Source organism: Sturnus vulgaris, chromosome 7 (genome assembly GCF_052056855.1).
Source record: "Sturnus vulgaris isolate bStuVul1 chromosome 7, bStuVul1.hap1, whole genome shotgun sequence".
In the NCBI taxonomy this organism is placed as follows: Eukaryota; Metazoa; Chordata; class Aves; order Passeriformes; family Sturnidae; genus Sturnus; species Sturnus vulgaris.
Genome location: NC_142249.1, coordinates 5,815,120 through 5,830,931, shown reverse-complemented (window position 1 = coordinate 5,830,931; position 15,812 = coordinate 5,815,120). Strand labels below are relative to the sequence as shown.

The following is a 15,812-nucleotide window of genomic DNA, read 5'->3' as shown; positions in this document are numbered from 1 at the left end:
GTGAATAAAAATGCCAGTTTTCTGTCAAATAATTGTTTTCCACATGGAATGCATGTACCATATCACCTTTAAAGAGCTGTAAAAGCCAGACACATACATTCTTAGCTTTCCCCCACCAGAAGATGGTGAAGGGCTAAAGCTATTACTGCATAACTATGCAGCACCACAGTATTAGTTCATCCCAGGGAGCACACAGCACTTCAGTGAAGCACAGAAATTTTAAAGCAGTGTTACAAGAGCAAGCAAACATAGTAGCTGGCATCATCTCAGAGCAGAAACAAAAACAAACGAAGCCCTCACATAGGAAAATTAAATGCAACCACTTGGGGGAATGTGGCTATAAAGGCAGTTTCTGCAGTCCCCACAGATGTCATGTGAGGTGACACACACCACTCTGTGTCTCAAATGCTACAGTGGTGGATCTTTCCATCTTGGCTTTCCTCTCCGTTGCACTCAACTGATCTGCCAGTACTGCTGCCAGAATTTCTCCTGTGCTCATTTCCCACTTCTGTTCACCTACTTCCTGCTCCCACCAGCTGTGCTCCAGATGCTGGGCACTTCAGACCTAAGTCAAATCCCTGCTGCTGCCCAGCTCAGTGTACTGAAACAGCAGATCCACGTGCAGACCACCAGCCTGTGACACAAAACTGCCCATGCAGAGAAGTACACGGATGTCACAAATTCTGTCTCATGTTGGAACGTGGCTATTCCACTTCATGAGACTAAATGTGACTGCTAAGCCCTCTACCATTAAACTAATACAAGTTCTGCAATGCAGAGCTCTTGGGCTCACCCATTTGAGCTTGGGCAGCTGAAATTGCTGCTCATCCTTTCGTTACCTGGTGTGATGGTTTCTGAGATGGGGACGCTCTCCTGGTCGTCCTTGACAGTGTAGACGCTGACATTGTACTCCACGCCAGGGCTGAGGTTCTCAAAGGTGCAGGTGGTCTGATCTGCACCCACCACCTCCTCCAGGGTAGAGCCCTGCTGCCCATCGGTGGGAGCAGTGGTCACACGGTACCCACTGATGCCTGAAATACAGAGGACAGAGTCAGGAGTTTCCTGCTGCATCCACTTACATCAGTCCTCCATGCAACAGCTGAAGCAAACACATGACATTTTACTATGGATTTTTCCACCCTGAGCCCAGCAGGAAAGGGGTTTCTTTGTCAAGCACCTTGAAATGAGTTTCCTAGGAGCTAGTCATGCCACCCTCATGGCATTTCTGTTCCCTTTGAGACCTCAAACTGAAAATCTCAGGAGTTTTGAGAGGAACTTCTCTCGGGACTCCACCAGGAAAAGATTCAGCTACCAACAGAGGTTTTCAAAAACTTTCAATCCACCTTTTAGTCGATTGTGCAGCTCCCATCAGCTATTGTGGGAGAAGAGATCATACTGAATATTGTCAGAGCTTCCATGCTTATGAGCTCCATGAGCAAAAACTCATTTGTCACTTCCAGAAATCCTTGTAGTCCGTTCTGCTTTTCTTCCCTCGGACTATTTTTCAACCACTAGAGATACTTGAAGAAACCCTTCAAATCCTTAAAACAGCTGAAATATTCTAACACATTCATGCTCCAAAATAGCATTTTACACAGAATGTAAGTCATTAAGAGTCCTACAGCAAGTTGTCGTTAATTGTGAATTATATCCTTAAATATATCTAGAAACACATATATTTTTCTTTAAAATAATCAACAACAAATTTCCCACCAAACTGCAAGGCACCAGAGAAGTGTTAGGATTCTGCTCGAAGAGGTTTGAGCACAGAGTGAGTTCACATGGTTACCTGGAGATGTGCTCCTCTCCCAAGAGACTATCAGGATGCCAGTATCAGGATTGGACTTCAGGCGCAGGCTGGTTGGTGGAGCCAGTGCTGCAAGTGTTCAGACAAACGGATCACCGAGAATCATGATGGCACTGAGAATCATGCTGGCTGCCCCAGCATCCCTCCCCCCACAATATCCCCAGCGTTTGCCATTAGCCAAAACACTCCCCAAAGTTGTGGCCCTGCACTGCATGAGGCAGTGCTACTAATGCACCTATGCATCAAAAAGAAAACCCAGACTGCGACAGGGAGGAACGAGCAGAGCCGCCTCCCAGAAGGCAGTGGGGAGTGGGGGAAGGAATGACGGTGGAAAAGCAAGTGCCATACGTGTAGTGACTCTCCTGATGATGGGGGTGTCTCTCTCCTGGCCATCCATGAGCACTGTGAGGCTGTAGGTGTACTCCACACCAGGGGTGAGCCCGGAGATCACGATGCTGCCGGAGTCCGAGATCACCTCCCGAGGAGCCTCTCCACCCTGGCTTGGGCGCACTCCCAGCTGCAGGGGAGTCAGGTTTGCTTTCAGTCACAGCCTCTCAGCACCCTGACTGATCACCCAACAGCATCACTACAGGCCCTTGTGCTGAACTCCAACTCTTAGTCCTGTAACTTGTGGTCCAGATGTCCCTCTTCACCTGAAGCCCCATGACTGCATTTACCTCTGTCACCTAAACCTGCTCCCTGTAAGCAACAAGCCCTTTGCACCTCTCCCCTTTGTGCTGCCATCTTCACCACAGTCCATAGAAACAGCTTTAATCTGCCCTCCCCCCCACAGTGAAGCAAGAGGAAAAACCAACATGGGATTAGTTCCTCCTACCTTGAAACCAATCCTTGGGGCAGGTATCCAGGTGATGACAATAGAGGTCTCAGTCACTTCTGTGTTAAAAGGAGGAACAGAGCCAGCAGGCTGATCTGTGGAGTGAATTGACCAGAGATGAAGCCTACCCGCTGTGATGGTTCCAGTTTGAAAACCTGACCTACAGCAGCACAAATAGCCAGAGGCGTGAAATGAGTGCTGAACTAGATCACTTCTGAAAATCCAGTGGTTTGGGAAAGATCTGACAGATGATTTTTGTCTGCTGCTGGGCTTGACAGACACAGTATGCAAGTGGTCTAATCATAGCCAGAGCTTTTCTTCCTGACAAAAACAAAAGTACTCAAGTGGATGCATGATCCTCTATGCATCCAGGCCCACTTGGGGAATCCTGATTTTTGGCATGATTTCCTCAAACTCAGCTGTTTTTTTGATTCACCCCCCATATGCCTTCCAATCAGCAGAACACCACACCCCTGTCTGTCACCCAGCTGTCCCAGCAAGGCCCATCTTATCCCTCACCAACATCTTGTGAAGTCAGCAGAAAGGAGCCAATGTCAGTCTGAGGCATCTGTGGTCTCACTGATATCTGTCAGAAGCATCACACAGAAGCCAAAGCCCTTGTGCATGCCAGAATCAGCCTAAGTAACACTGAGTTTAATCTGCAATGGCCTTGTTAGTAATGTTATTAATGAAGAGGCTTGGTTAATCAAATCTATAGTCTCAAACTGGTTTCATTCAGACAAGCCGGAATTTGAAGGCAATATTAAATCCAAGATATCAAATTATATTCTAATCGAGGAGTATTTATAGACAGGACTGTCAGCAAAAAGCACCTTGCCAATGTCAACAATGTTACTCTGATTAAAAGTTTGAGCCCTTATTTTAGTTTCACATTGTTCTAAAAGAAACCACATTCTCTTTTGAAAAGAGGATGTGGTTCTGGGCTTGGGTGGCTTGAGTTTTGCTACTTTATATTGACAGCATCATCATTATTTAAACACTGAATCTATTTGTTCTTTTTAGAAGCATATGAGGGTTGTTACAGAACTCCCTTTGCTTCCAAAATTTGCTTAGCATTTCTTCCAAGCCAGCATCACAAATACAGTTGACTGAAATGCAAAAAAAATAAAATAAAAAGATAGAATACAATGTTTGTGGCAGTTTGGGTAACTGCAGTTGAGCTGCCTTGAATGGTATATCTGGGCTTGAGAAATGACTGTTTTCAGCTTTATGTAAGTACCAGACTAATTATTCCTTGCCCATTTTAAGGGAGTTGTATGCTTTCCTTGATTTGTCAGGCCAAAACCAAACATTTAGGAAGATCAAATAAAATTAAATTTCTCTGACATCCAGTTAAGCAAAAAGTGAGATACCAGTAGGAAATTTTCCCTCGTTTTTTTCATCACTAGGAAAGCTGAGATGTATTTTACTAACAGCTTTTTGATGCAAATAACTCTTTTTCCTGCCAACGAGGTTCAGAAAGAACAACAAGGAGCATTTCCCAAGCTCTTGGAACGCTACTTCAAAAGGCTGCTCCATAAATCAACTCCCAATAGGCACTTTCAGCACAAGTTCTGAAGAAGGGCCAGGGTATAAAGGAAGAGGAGTATGTGCTGCGTGTGTCTCACTCACAGGTGGTGAAGACGCCGGTCTCTCTGCTGCTCTGCTGGTCGCCTTTAACGGCCACCAGGTACACGGTGTACTCCGTGCCAGGCTGCAGGTTCCTCAGCAGGTACTTGGTGGCAGAAGGTCCCACGTTGTAGGTGCGGGGCTGCCCTCCCCTGGTGGGCCCTGCTGTCAGCTTGTAGCCCGTGATGGCAGCACGGGGCCGTGTCCACAGCACCAGCACCGAGTGCTCCGTGGTGTTGAGGAACCGCATGTTGGTGGGGGCATCGAGCTCTGGGGAGGCAAAGCAGAACATCAATCAGCTTCCCAGCTGAACCTCCACTTCACCTCCACTCCCAAAACATGGACCTGAATTTCTGATGGATTGTGTGGGGGCAACAGTAGAGAAGAGAGGAGGTGGGACTATGTCTTAGGTTGCAATACAAGATGTAACCAAAAGCTTGTATTCTATCACCATCTGTTGAAACCAGATGGAGCAGTGATCCTTATCTCTGTGGGAGATATTGTCTGCTAATGAGCCATCTGTTAAAACCAGCTGGGGCAGTGTTCTTTATCTTTTCAACAACCCATCCTTCCTCCAGGGAGATATCTCCTGTTAATGGCCATTGGGTCCCAGTGCCTGACTGACAAAATTCCATCATCCATTGAGTCCCACTGCATGACTGATAAAATTCCGTCATCCCATCAAGAGATGCTCCACCCATGGGGAGGAACCAAGCCAAGCCTACCTAGATAAAATCTGAGATCTGGAACACCAAGGTAGACTTTTCCCCCTGGATTCCAGAGGAAAACCAGACCTTTCCACATCATCACTGAACCTTTAGAGGAAAACTGCACCTTCTACAGGATCATTGCTCCAACAGAACCACGGCTGTCACTGAAGGAGGATGCAGCCACCATTTAATGGGACTGCACCAACACCCTGACTGATGGGGTGTCAGGTTGTATCCTGACTCTGTCAATGTTTTGTGCTTGTTTTTTTTGTAATACTGTATTTCTATTTTAATTTTTCCTAGTAAAGAGCTGTTATTCCTATCCCCCTATCTTTGCCTGAGAGCCCCTTCATTTCAAAATTATAATAATTTGGAAGGAGGAGATTTACATTTTCCATTTCAAAAAGAGGTTCCTGCCTTTCTTAGCAGACACCTGTCTTTCAAACCTAGACAGACCATGAGAGAGCTGGAAAGTTATTTTACTTCTACATCCATGCCTCAGTGCCATTCATTAATACACTGAGACAGGCAGACCTGAGAGCTCTGGGCTGCACTGATTTGGGTCACTGCCATCTCTACATCCCATGGGGAAGGCAGCCTAAAGGTTGAAACAAGACAGATGACCCCAACACACTCAGGAATTTCAACAGTTTCTCATGAGCACTGAGCATTTTTTAAAAACCAGCTCAGTTTAGACTTGTCAGTGTAAGCATGGAAACCTAATTTTAGCCCTTTTCCATGTAAAAGATTTATTCTTTTAAATCCTTGCCCAGTCTTCTCAAAATCCCTTCCCAAAATAAACTACCGTCACTTTGTCATGTGAATGTCAAAATAAGTAATAGTCAGCAACTTTCTGCAGAAAACCAGTTCCTAGATCTACTGAAAAACATTCACACCATGGAACCGACCATGCAACAATTCCAAGCATGCTCATCTCTCCCCTGGGACTCAGGGAACAGCTCTTACCAGGCATGCTCCCCTTTTTATCAGTACCCCTGGGAAGCTGCTGAAGCTGATAACCCAGATAACTACATAAACAAGAGGCTGAGGCAGCACAGCTCCTTCACTGGAGCCACAGTGACTGGTGGAGATGCCACTGCCTTTGGCTGAGGCAAGGTGAGGCTCTAGAGGGGAATTTGCCCCCACAGCAGGCAGGGTAGCACTGGCTGCAGCAAGGAGCTCAGTGGTCACAAGGCTCCCCACCTTTTCTAGGTTCTAACCATATGTTGAAATTAAGAGCAGTGAAGTTTCATCTATGCTCTTTTTTTGCTGGCAAATGCTTTTTTCTCCTTCCAGAGAAGTAATATTTTGGTAAAAAAAAATTAATGTTTTAATCCCTTTCCCAGTGATTCAGCGGGAAAAGGCTTTTGTCCTTTTTGTTTTCTCCATTGTTGAGGAGGGAGGAAAAAGGAAGTGAGGTCTTCCTTCTTCCACCACTGGAAAAAACTGGGGAGAACTTGAAAAGAAAAAGGATGAGTGCGACCCTGATTAAGCCCATCTCCAACCCACAGGCTGAAAGTCAACTTTATCCCTTGCTGGTACTTAGATCTCGGCTAAGTCTCATCTGAAAAAGACTGCATCTTCCTAAAATGTGTAGCCTAAAGTCAGTTCCTTTCTGCCCAGTTTAATTTGCCAGCTCTATCAGGCTTTTATCACTTCCTCTCCCCATAATAGAGGACAGAGAGGAAGATTAAAAAGCCACACACACACACACTCGGAGTTTATTTGTAGACTGCTTTTTAACGGAAGGCCAAAAAGAGAATCACATTTACACCGTGGGAAGAGACTTTTGCTGCAGGGTTTTCCTTGGGAACCCTGAATGATTTCTGTTTCCCAGGACTTTCGATTACAGGATGCAATTTATGTGAATAGTTTCTGCAATGTGGTTTAGGCAAAGCAGTTAAGTAGATGATCACAGCCTATGGAAAACGATTCCAGACATTTGTGACTGAGACTGTGCAGTCTGAATTACATGTCTATACTCCAATGTACACCTCTGTGTGAAGTTTCAGAGGAACCCTACACCTAGCTCAGGCTCCTCAAAACAACCACAAAAAATTACAAATCTAGCTGGGAACTGAGCCCTTCTTGTTCTAAAAGCTTCCAAGAGAGTTCAGATTCCTAAGTCGCATCCTCACTTTTCAAAGCTTCGCTTGAAAGAGGAGGGAGGGTGCTCCCACCATCTATGCTGTGCTCAAATTACACACCTATGGCAAAGGACATAAGGATCCCATTCTCCCTGCACAGTCAAGGGACAGGCACCATTCATTGCTCATGACTTTATAGATGGAAGTAAGGATATTTCTCAAACAGCATGGCTATATGCACAGATTATCCCATTTCCTTGCCCTCCCTCTCATATTACTAAGAGCCAGGCTGGCTTCTCAGAAGTTGCTGTTATTTGCTGAAAAGCCTCAGAAGAGCAGCAGATGGACATAGCTGAATTTTGTTCCTTTGAATGAAGTGACCCAGCCATAGAACACCACAAACACCCACTCACCCTTCTATTGCCCAATAAACAGGACCTGAGCAAACAAACTGTGCCCCATGTTCTGTCTGATCTGCTCCTCTTGCATCAAAACTGGAGATAACCACCCAAACCCAGATAAAACTCCTACTCTTCCATCTGAAAACCTACATCATGCCCAGCCACTCCTCCTTTCTCTTCTCTGCACTGCTGCAAAGCAAAAAGTAATGCCTGACAAAGTGCATTTTCCTTCACACTGGTGAGGTGCTGCACTGCCACTAGATCATTAGCAATCAGGTTCTGAGGGATCCTGCATGATCCTTCCTTGCATGTGCAGGCACAACTGCTCCTGCTGCCAGGGGAGCCAGATAGGTATGGAGCTGTCAGAAGGGAGATAGGAATTTTCAGAGGAATCTCTGCAAGGCTTATAAGTCATACTGAAATCTGCCCTAAGGTACCAGCAAAAAAATAAAAAAAAAATTATAAAAATTACAGGCTGTGATCTGTGCTGTAAAACAACTGCAGGGTCCATCAATTCTCAGTCAGTAATAAAAAAGTTGAATTCCAGCCACACAAAATTGTTTTAAAGCACCATGAGACTTAAACTCCCATTGGAAAGCCCTGGAGGAGGATAAATCTGCTGAAGAGATCATTGTTAGAATGAATGAATTCCCAGCCCTGTCATCCTACTGATGGGATACCTCCTGGGCTAGAACTGTTGCACTTCAAGTGCTCTGTTTATACATTTCTCCAAGCAACAGAGAAATATGCACTTAAAAAGGCTGAAAAAAGCACGGAGGAAAGACACTTACTGGTGGTTTGCTCTCCAGTCAAAGGTTTGCTCTCCCTGCCCTGGTTTACAGCAAAGATCTTGAAGAGGTAAGTTGTTCCTGGGATCAGGTCAACGACTTCAGCAAAAGAGCTCCTGGTGATGGGCAGTCTCTGGCCGTGCTGGCCGGGGCGGTTGACAGGGATCACCTCCACCCGGTAGCCGGACACTTGGCTCTGGGGTGGGGTCCACATGATGGTGATCTTGATGTCAGAAACCTCCACAAACTGCAGATCTCTGGGGGAAGGCACTTCATCTGAAAGCACAGGGGTACAACAGCTGTCACAGGGAGTCCTCAGCGAGAAAAGTTATAGGCTTCCACGGAAGAAAAAAATAAAGTGAATTTTGCCTGAACAATGGCTAGCCCAAGAATATTTACCAAACTGAAAAGTCAGGGTAACCTCACTGTAAACATGCCTACACACATTCCCAGACAATATTCAACCAGACTACAATTCCAAACAGCACTATCTACTTTAAAGGATACTATGTCTTCAGAAGGCATCTTGCTGTGACAGAAAGAGAACTGAAAGACCAGATGTAATATGCTACAGAACTTTAAGTGTATTCAGAACCAAAGCCTGAGGGGAAAAAATGTATTCCAGGGGTTGGAAACAGTAACCTCCTTCTAAAATTAAAAGAGAGGGTTTTCAAAACCCACAGCATGTTCTGAATGTCTATGATTAACTTGAAATCCACCTTTTATAATTAAACAAGTACAGGGGCTGATCTGGCCTTACTATGTCAAATGCAAAATGCAGTTCCCTCAGTGCTGGGCCACAGTACTGCACCCTTGAATTCCTGTGTTTAAATTAAGTTTCTTGAGACTAGGACTGATACTGTCCTAAGGTTAACCAGTGCACATTTTTGGAAGACGCAGATGCCAAACCATAAAATCATGGAGCTGAATTCATTCCTGGCAAATTCCCATTTGCAAACACGTGCTTGCAACTTGCAGGACCATGGCATTCCACTGCTTGCCACATCAAATCCCAATTCTTTCACTATCCCTTCTTTTGGTTTGGTTATTCAGTCCAACTAGATACTTAAAGAACCCTGAAACCAGAAGTTTTTTAAATACTGAGTGCCTCAAGTTTAGATCCTATGGTGCCGTTTTGGCACATCAGTCAATGCTGAGCAATCTCTCATCCCCACTGCCTGCAAAGGAAAATAATGGGCAGGACTAGAAGGGAGAGGAAAAAGTCAGGTGAACAATTTGAACATGTGTTGTAGTGTCTGAGGACATAACCCTGAACATCTGCGAGCCAAGTGCTGGGGCAAGATGATGCACCAGGCTCTTCAGAGGATTTCGGAGCAGAATATCCCTAAGGTAACTTGGGAAATGGATCTCTCTTCTGCAGACAGTGCAAGACCTGCCTGCAGTCCAACCCCTAGGAATTACAACCCTCTTAATGCAGAGTGCTGCCTTGACTGAGTATGATTTTACTACAGAACTTCAATACCAGTGAAACACAAAATTCAAACCCACAAAACCATAACTGAGTTCACTGAAGCACTCACTGAGCTAGCAGCAGACATCTCTGTGACTGAAACCCAGAAGATGAGCATTACCTGTGCGTGGGACCCCAGTGGTTTCCTGCTGGATGAAGACAGGAGTGCTTTCCTGGTTTTCTTCCACAGCATAGATGCTGATGTTGTACTGAACCCCTGGCATCAGGTCACTGAGTGTCACAGAGGTGGCAGTGTCAGGCAGGTTGAGCTCTGTGCTGCTGCCTTCCACAGAGGGTACATAGACAATCCTGTAGCCTGAAGCAAGAGAAATATGTCATCATCAGCACAAACAGTAAGCACAAAGAATGCTAGAAATGAGGGCAGAACTCATCTCTCTACTGAGCTTTGATAAAAATAGTCCTGAACTTCAGAAGGACCTGTGGCCTGCCTGTGCTCGCATCCCATCGGCAGACCACACACTCACACTGCCTTCCAAAGCACAATCTGACCTGGCTTAGGATATCTCTGAGGTCTGACATGTGGATTTAGGCCTGTACTGTTCTCATGCTCACTATGGGATGGCCTGGATGACAGATATAAATATAAGGGCTTGGGGCTTGTTTTTATTTACTACAAATCCAGAAGGAATTGTTTTGCACCCAGCCTTCTACATTGCTTGGTTCAGTCACTGCAGCCAAGGAAATGCTAAACTGCCCACGTGCTTTCCAGCTGCTCTCTCCAACCAGACAGAATTTTGCACTACCTTTGTCCCAGACTTATATTTCATTTTCTTTTTCACCTACATTTCAGGTTCTACCAATAATGCAGAGTAAGTGCACTCCAGTCGGACAAACCTGTGATTGGAGCCTGTGGTCTGCTCCAGCTGATGACAATGGATGTGTCATCCACACTTTCCACTGTGTGGTCGGGTGGGGCATCAGGAGCTGTTTAAGAGAATAAACAGAGGACAGCAAGTGTGAGGGATAAGTGGTAACAAAAAATGCTTGAGCAAACAAACAATAGCTTTGAAAGTACAGCAACAGCCACCCCCACATACCTGTGGTCTGTGAAGTAGACAGGATCAGGTTCTGCTCTCCTTCTTCAGAGATCTGATAGACATTAACAATATACTTGCGACCAGGAAGCAAGTCAGGGATGTTGACAGAAGTGGCTGTGCTTGGAAGATCTGAGGAAGGCAGGAGAGAAGAATTTGTTTTAGCAATTCCATCTTCTTGCTTTTTCTCCAAATTAAATAATTGAGAAGTCTGTTCTAATCTGGGCTGAAGCACAGTCTTCCTGCAATAAACAGTTTCTCTGCACTGTCTTTGGTTCACCTCAGAAGAGCTGTGTGGAGAGCTGGGACCAGCAACCAAGGGCAGCAAGGCTTGATGTGTTTGATATTGCAGGGCAGTTTTGGCAGCAGCCCCCTGCACACTGTAGCCATCTCAGCTGAATACTCACTTCATAACCTGACTGTTGAACTTTCAGTACAGAAATATATGGAAAAACTTTCACATGAGTAGACTATGTGGAAACACTGATTCATGAGTGAAGAAGAATGACATTATAAGGGCTGGTGAACTTCTCTCCCTTCCCCCAGATGTCCACCTACGTGCCAGATGCAGAAAATTCCCCAAGAAGCAGCTCCTTGCTGGCCAGACTGAAGTCAAGCATCTTAGGGGAAACTGGGAATTGCCTTTCAATCTGCATGTAAACCTCTGTCTGTGGACAGATGAGCTCAGGAGCTGCTTCACAGCACAGCTCAGCTGCCTGGGCAGAAAGGAAGGTGGGTGACAGTGCTGTCAGTCCCCACAAGAGCCACTTCTGCTCAGTGGCCAAGCCTGTGAGGTCAGGGGAGCAACAGTCTAGGGAGAATTAGTAAGTCCGGAGATTGCTGCTCTTTTTGTCATGTTCTTCTACCACACTCATGTCCCAGTAACTATTATAACCTCAAATATTTGAGGTGAGATATTACCACTGTTAAGAAAAGAAATCAGGAAAACGAAGTTAAAATGAAATTACATGTGGTGGTGCCATGGGCTCTATAGTAAATGTTGGAAAAACAGTTTCAATTCCTGTGTCTTAGTCCAGTGCCTTTAACCAGCTTCCCAGCTCAGTTACATTGTCATATTATCAAAGATGAGGAAGATCTGATCCAAACAAAACAACTGACAGAGCAGACTGGAACATGAGATATCCATGAGATAACAAGCAGTCAAGAGAAGGCATTTGGGAAAGACTTCTCTCTGTCCATTCTGATAGAAGGACAAAGGTATGCCACAGGAAATTAGCCAGGAGGCAGGTTCAAAAAAACACATTTGCTTTTCTTCTCATCTGCACTGCTGCTCACTTCAGGATGCTGTGGAAGCCAGTAACTTTACATGATTGTAAAAGGAAAAAAAATTGAAAAAATTCATGGAGATGAAAAGAATAATTGTATCTACCCATAGTTATTACTCATCCACGACTTCTGGCTCAGGCAGTTTTCCTCTGCAGAATTCTGGGACAGTATTCTGAGGGGATATTACTACTTACTTGCCTTGTTCTCTTATAGCTTTTAATGGAGAAAAAAGACAATGAACTAATTGAGTTTTTAATCCAAGCTGGTCCTGCCACTGTCATATCCTAACTGAATCCTACTGAAAGGGAGATGCTCAGTGTTTACACCAGCTCTACTGACTGTGAGCAATGCTTTTGTCTGGCACACTGCAGTGTTGTCTCACCAAGATACTGTGGTTCATCACCCTCCTCGCTCAGCTCGTACTCAACACGGAATCCAGACACGGTGTCAGAAGCAGAAACCCAAGAGACAACAAAGCTGTTGGATGTGATTTCAGTGACAGATTCTGAAGTAGCAACCACGGGAGGAAGAAGAGTTGTCTCTCCTGAAACAGTGTTGCCTACAAGAAAGAGGAAAGGCTGCATTTAGCGTCACTGCTTTTGTGTTAACTGAGATGCACAAAGCAAGGACGTGGGTGAAGGAGATGAGGTTTTCCTGGATGTGCCCCTGCTCAACTCACTTGTCACTGCTGTGGTGCTGGTTGTGGTAAAATCGAAGCGGGTGACTTCTTTGTGGCCATACTGCTGGACACTGATGAGCTGTCCCTCATAGATCACACCAGGCTTCAGGCCGGAGATGGTGTAGGAGTTCCTGTGCCCAGGGATGGTGGCTTCCTTCCACTGCCTCCCTGAGTTTTTCTGCAAGAAAAAGGACACTCAGATAGTGAGAGACTCCCTAGGCTGCAAGCAGGGGAACCTGCTGTGTGGTTACTACTCACTGTAATATTCAAACACAGGCATGGCTTGAATGGCTTTAATGCACAGACAGAATCAAGTCAAAGGAGATGAAAAGAGTATGCCAAGAAGCAGGACCAATGGCCTTGAGTTATTAGGTTTTACAACCTAGCTACAAACTTCACCCATTAAAAGGAACATTATTTGTTATAAATTCAACCCATTCCTTCATCAAAAGCACAGTAAGGCAGGCAGTAGTGGCTGGAAAATACACATTTGAAGGCTGTTCATAGTAACAGTCTAAGCCATCATCTGAAAACAATATACAGAGAAGTTCTTCCCTTCTACCCTGTGTTTGAACTCTATGGGAAGCTTTAAAATAATGCTCCATCCTCTGAGGTTTGTACTCCAGTGCTTTAAAGTCCATCTCATTCAGGCCTTCATCCAAAATACACTGAAGTCAGTAAAAATATTTGAGTGCCTTGAATGGCTTTGGATCAGGGCCTTTATTGTTCTCTTAATAACAGGCAGCATTGAGGTACTAATCATTAAGTGGTCTTTTGTGAAGCTGTACTCAGGGGAGCTGGAACACTGCTCATCTGCGTTGGTTAAACCAAAACATTTCTCACAGAGGAATCAGCCAACATGCAGTGGTTAACCAGTTTTGGTTTATACTTTGAAGATGGGAGTGACTGTTTATTTAATCCTATACTAAGTTGTTTATGACTTCATATCCTACTCGTTTTTACCTCCTCATTAATAACAGTAAAATGCATCCCAGTAGTCTCTGGATATGCACATGTTACTAAAACAGCATTTCTTTGGATGAAGCTTCTACAAGGATTTACATTCCTAAGGTAAGGAAGGATATAAACTTGTCTGCTTGCTGTAGTAGTGCTTTGTTTAATAAAACACTTCATGAACTCAGCAACCAGTGAAGTTTGGGCAAGAAAACATTAAGTGTTTATACAGCACTAGGTCTCCTTGATGCTCAAGAGCAGCTCTTGACCTCAACAGGACAAAAACACTGAATAAGCAACTTAAGTTTGCTGAAATTGTGTCAGCCACTTCTTTCAGACACCAGAAGAAGCCAAATAAAGTACTCTTGATGAAGAAATGATGACAAATGTGGCACTCACGGGTCTCCAGCGCAAGATGTACTGGGTGATGTGAGATCGTTCAGGAGCATTCCACTGGATGGGATGGGAGTTGGGCTGATTTGTACTCTCTGTGATGATCACCTGAACAGGCCCAGTTGACCCTGGAAAGGAAAAGAACTGCCAGTTTTAACATACTGGGGATCTTGTGGAGTCATCAAATAGCAAGAAAGCTGCACAGTTCACACAGTATTTCTATACATGGAAAATCAGTTTTATTGTCTTAATGCTTCACTGCTACCTAGAAAATCAGTGAAGAAGAATAAAATCTGTGAGGGAGTTACTGTGCACTGCTTGGGTCCATTTCCTGTAAGCTATCAATGAATCAGAAAATGGGAGAGGTCTAGTACAGAAAAAGTCTGCAAAGCAAAGCTTTGCTGTCCAAAGAGATGGGGGAACTTCTCAGCAAATAACTGTTTTCATCATAAACATCTTCTGCAATGGCAGCAGGGAAGCTGATAAAAACCATCTAGCAAATCCAGGTCTCATCATGCAGCATGATGAGGGAAAATTTCTGATCTGACACTGAATATACCCTGAAAAAAGACACTAATCTACTCTTGTACTAAATTTCTTAATCAGTTCATTTGAAACATTGAATTTTCATGACTCTGTGGAAAACCCCACAGATAATGAGACTTTTCTTCTGCACATAAACCTCACCAGAAGGGTTGGTGGAAGTCCTGAGACAAAATAAGCCCATGAACTGAAAATACAAGTTCTGCAGCACTCTAATGCTTAAGGCTACTGATTGCATTCAGCTAGGTCAGGCTCAGGCCTATTTCCTCCAACAAGCTCCCCAATAGAGAAGGACAGGTTTTATGATCCCATGGCTCTCCTTTCAGTCCCTCCCAGCCCCACTGAGGAGATTTCACTGAACACTCAGCAGTACTGTCTTGATGTTAGTTCTCAGAAAATCCCAGCAAATAGATCCCTGGAATCTGCAGGAAAGTCCTTTAGCCATTAAATAGCTGCACCCTCACCCCGTTCCCAACATTTCTAATAATAATTCATTTGGACAACCATGTAACATATATACCTGTTCCCTATTTAACAGGATTTCTAGAAAAACAAACCTGTGCCCACAGGCAGAAAATTTCAAAGCTCACCTAACCCCAAACCTACATTCAGAAACATTAGATTTGGTTTATTTAGACATTTTCAGTCACTCTTGTGTCTAAAGCAGCCCAAAGCCCTGGTCTCCAGGCTGGAGGCATGCATATTTCACATAGCTCAGGGAGATGTTTGTTTAAGCAGTTCAACAGGAGTAAATGAAGCTCAGCAAGCCTTAATACTTCATCTTATTCAGACTAAGACAGTGGCAGTTGCAACCTTAAACAGGAAAGTAGAGACGTTCCCCTTATGTTCTGTTCAGGGAACTGAAGCTGAACAACCAACAGACAGGCACTGCCCATTGCTATAAAGAGTTCCTGGAACTGCCTGGACAAACAAGAGTTCAAATATTTAATTTCTTTGGGGCACTGATCAGGAAAAACATTTCATTCCATGATGGATTTTGTTTCTGTAATGAGTGGAAAAGGAAGAACTACATGTGTGAGTTTCAGACAATATAAGCTGAAGATCACACGTGTAATATCACTAAATACCAAGAGGCAACGTAAACCCAAATTTTTGTGTGCACTGAGGATCATTCTCTGAACTAAGCCTGGCCTCAGGAATAGCTGCCAACAG

At 44.5% G+C, this 15,812-nt stretch overlaps 1 protein-coding gene across 4 annotated transcripts in view; it reads right to left on the bottom strand.

Annotated features, from left to right (window-relative positions):
• Positions 1–15,812, bottom strand: part of FN1 (fibronectin 1) — a 52,519-nt gene that overhangs the window by 21,547 nt on the left and 15,160 nt on the right. For all 4 annotated transcript variants that reach the window (XM_014881987.2, XM_014881989.2, XM_014881990.2 and 1 more), the window contains exons 13-24: positions 14,103–14,224; positions 12,750–12,927; positions 12,453–12,629; positions 10,787–10,915; positions 10,584–10,673; positions 9,850–10,044; positions 8,261–8,533; positions 4,275–4,541; positions 2,643–2,737; positions 2,156–2,324; positions 1,790–1,876; positions 840–1,031 (exon numbers count right to left, since the gene is read on the bottom strand). In XM_014881987.2, coding sequence (XP_014737473.1) covers positions 840–1,031; positions 1,790–1,876; positions 2,156–2,324; positions 2,643–2,737; positions 4,275–4,541; positions 8,261–8,533; positions 9,850–10,044; positions 10,584–10,673; positions 10,787–10,915; positions 12,453–12,629; positions 12,750–12,927; positions 14,103–14,224 — 1,974 coding nt within the window. The remainder of the gene's footprint in view (positions 1–839; positions 1,032–1,789; positions 1,877–2,155; positions 2,325–2,642; positions 2,738–4,274; positions 4,542–8,260; positions 8,534–9,849; positions 10,045–10,583; positions 10,674–10,786; positions 10,916–12,452; positions 12,630–12,749; positions 12,928–14,102; positions 14,225–15,812) is intronic.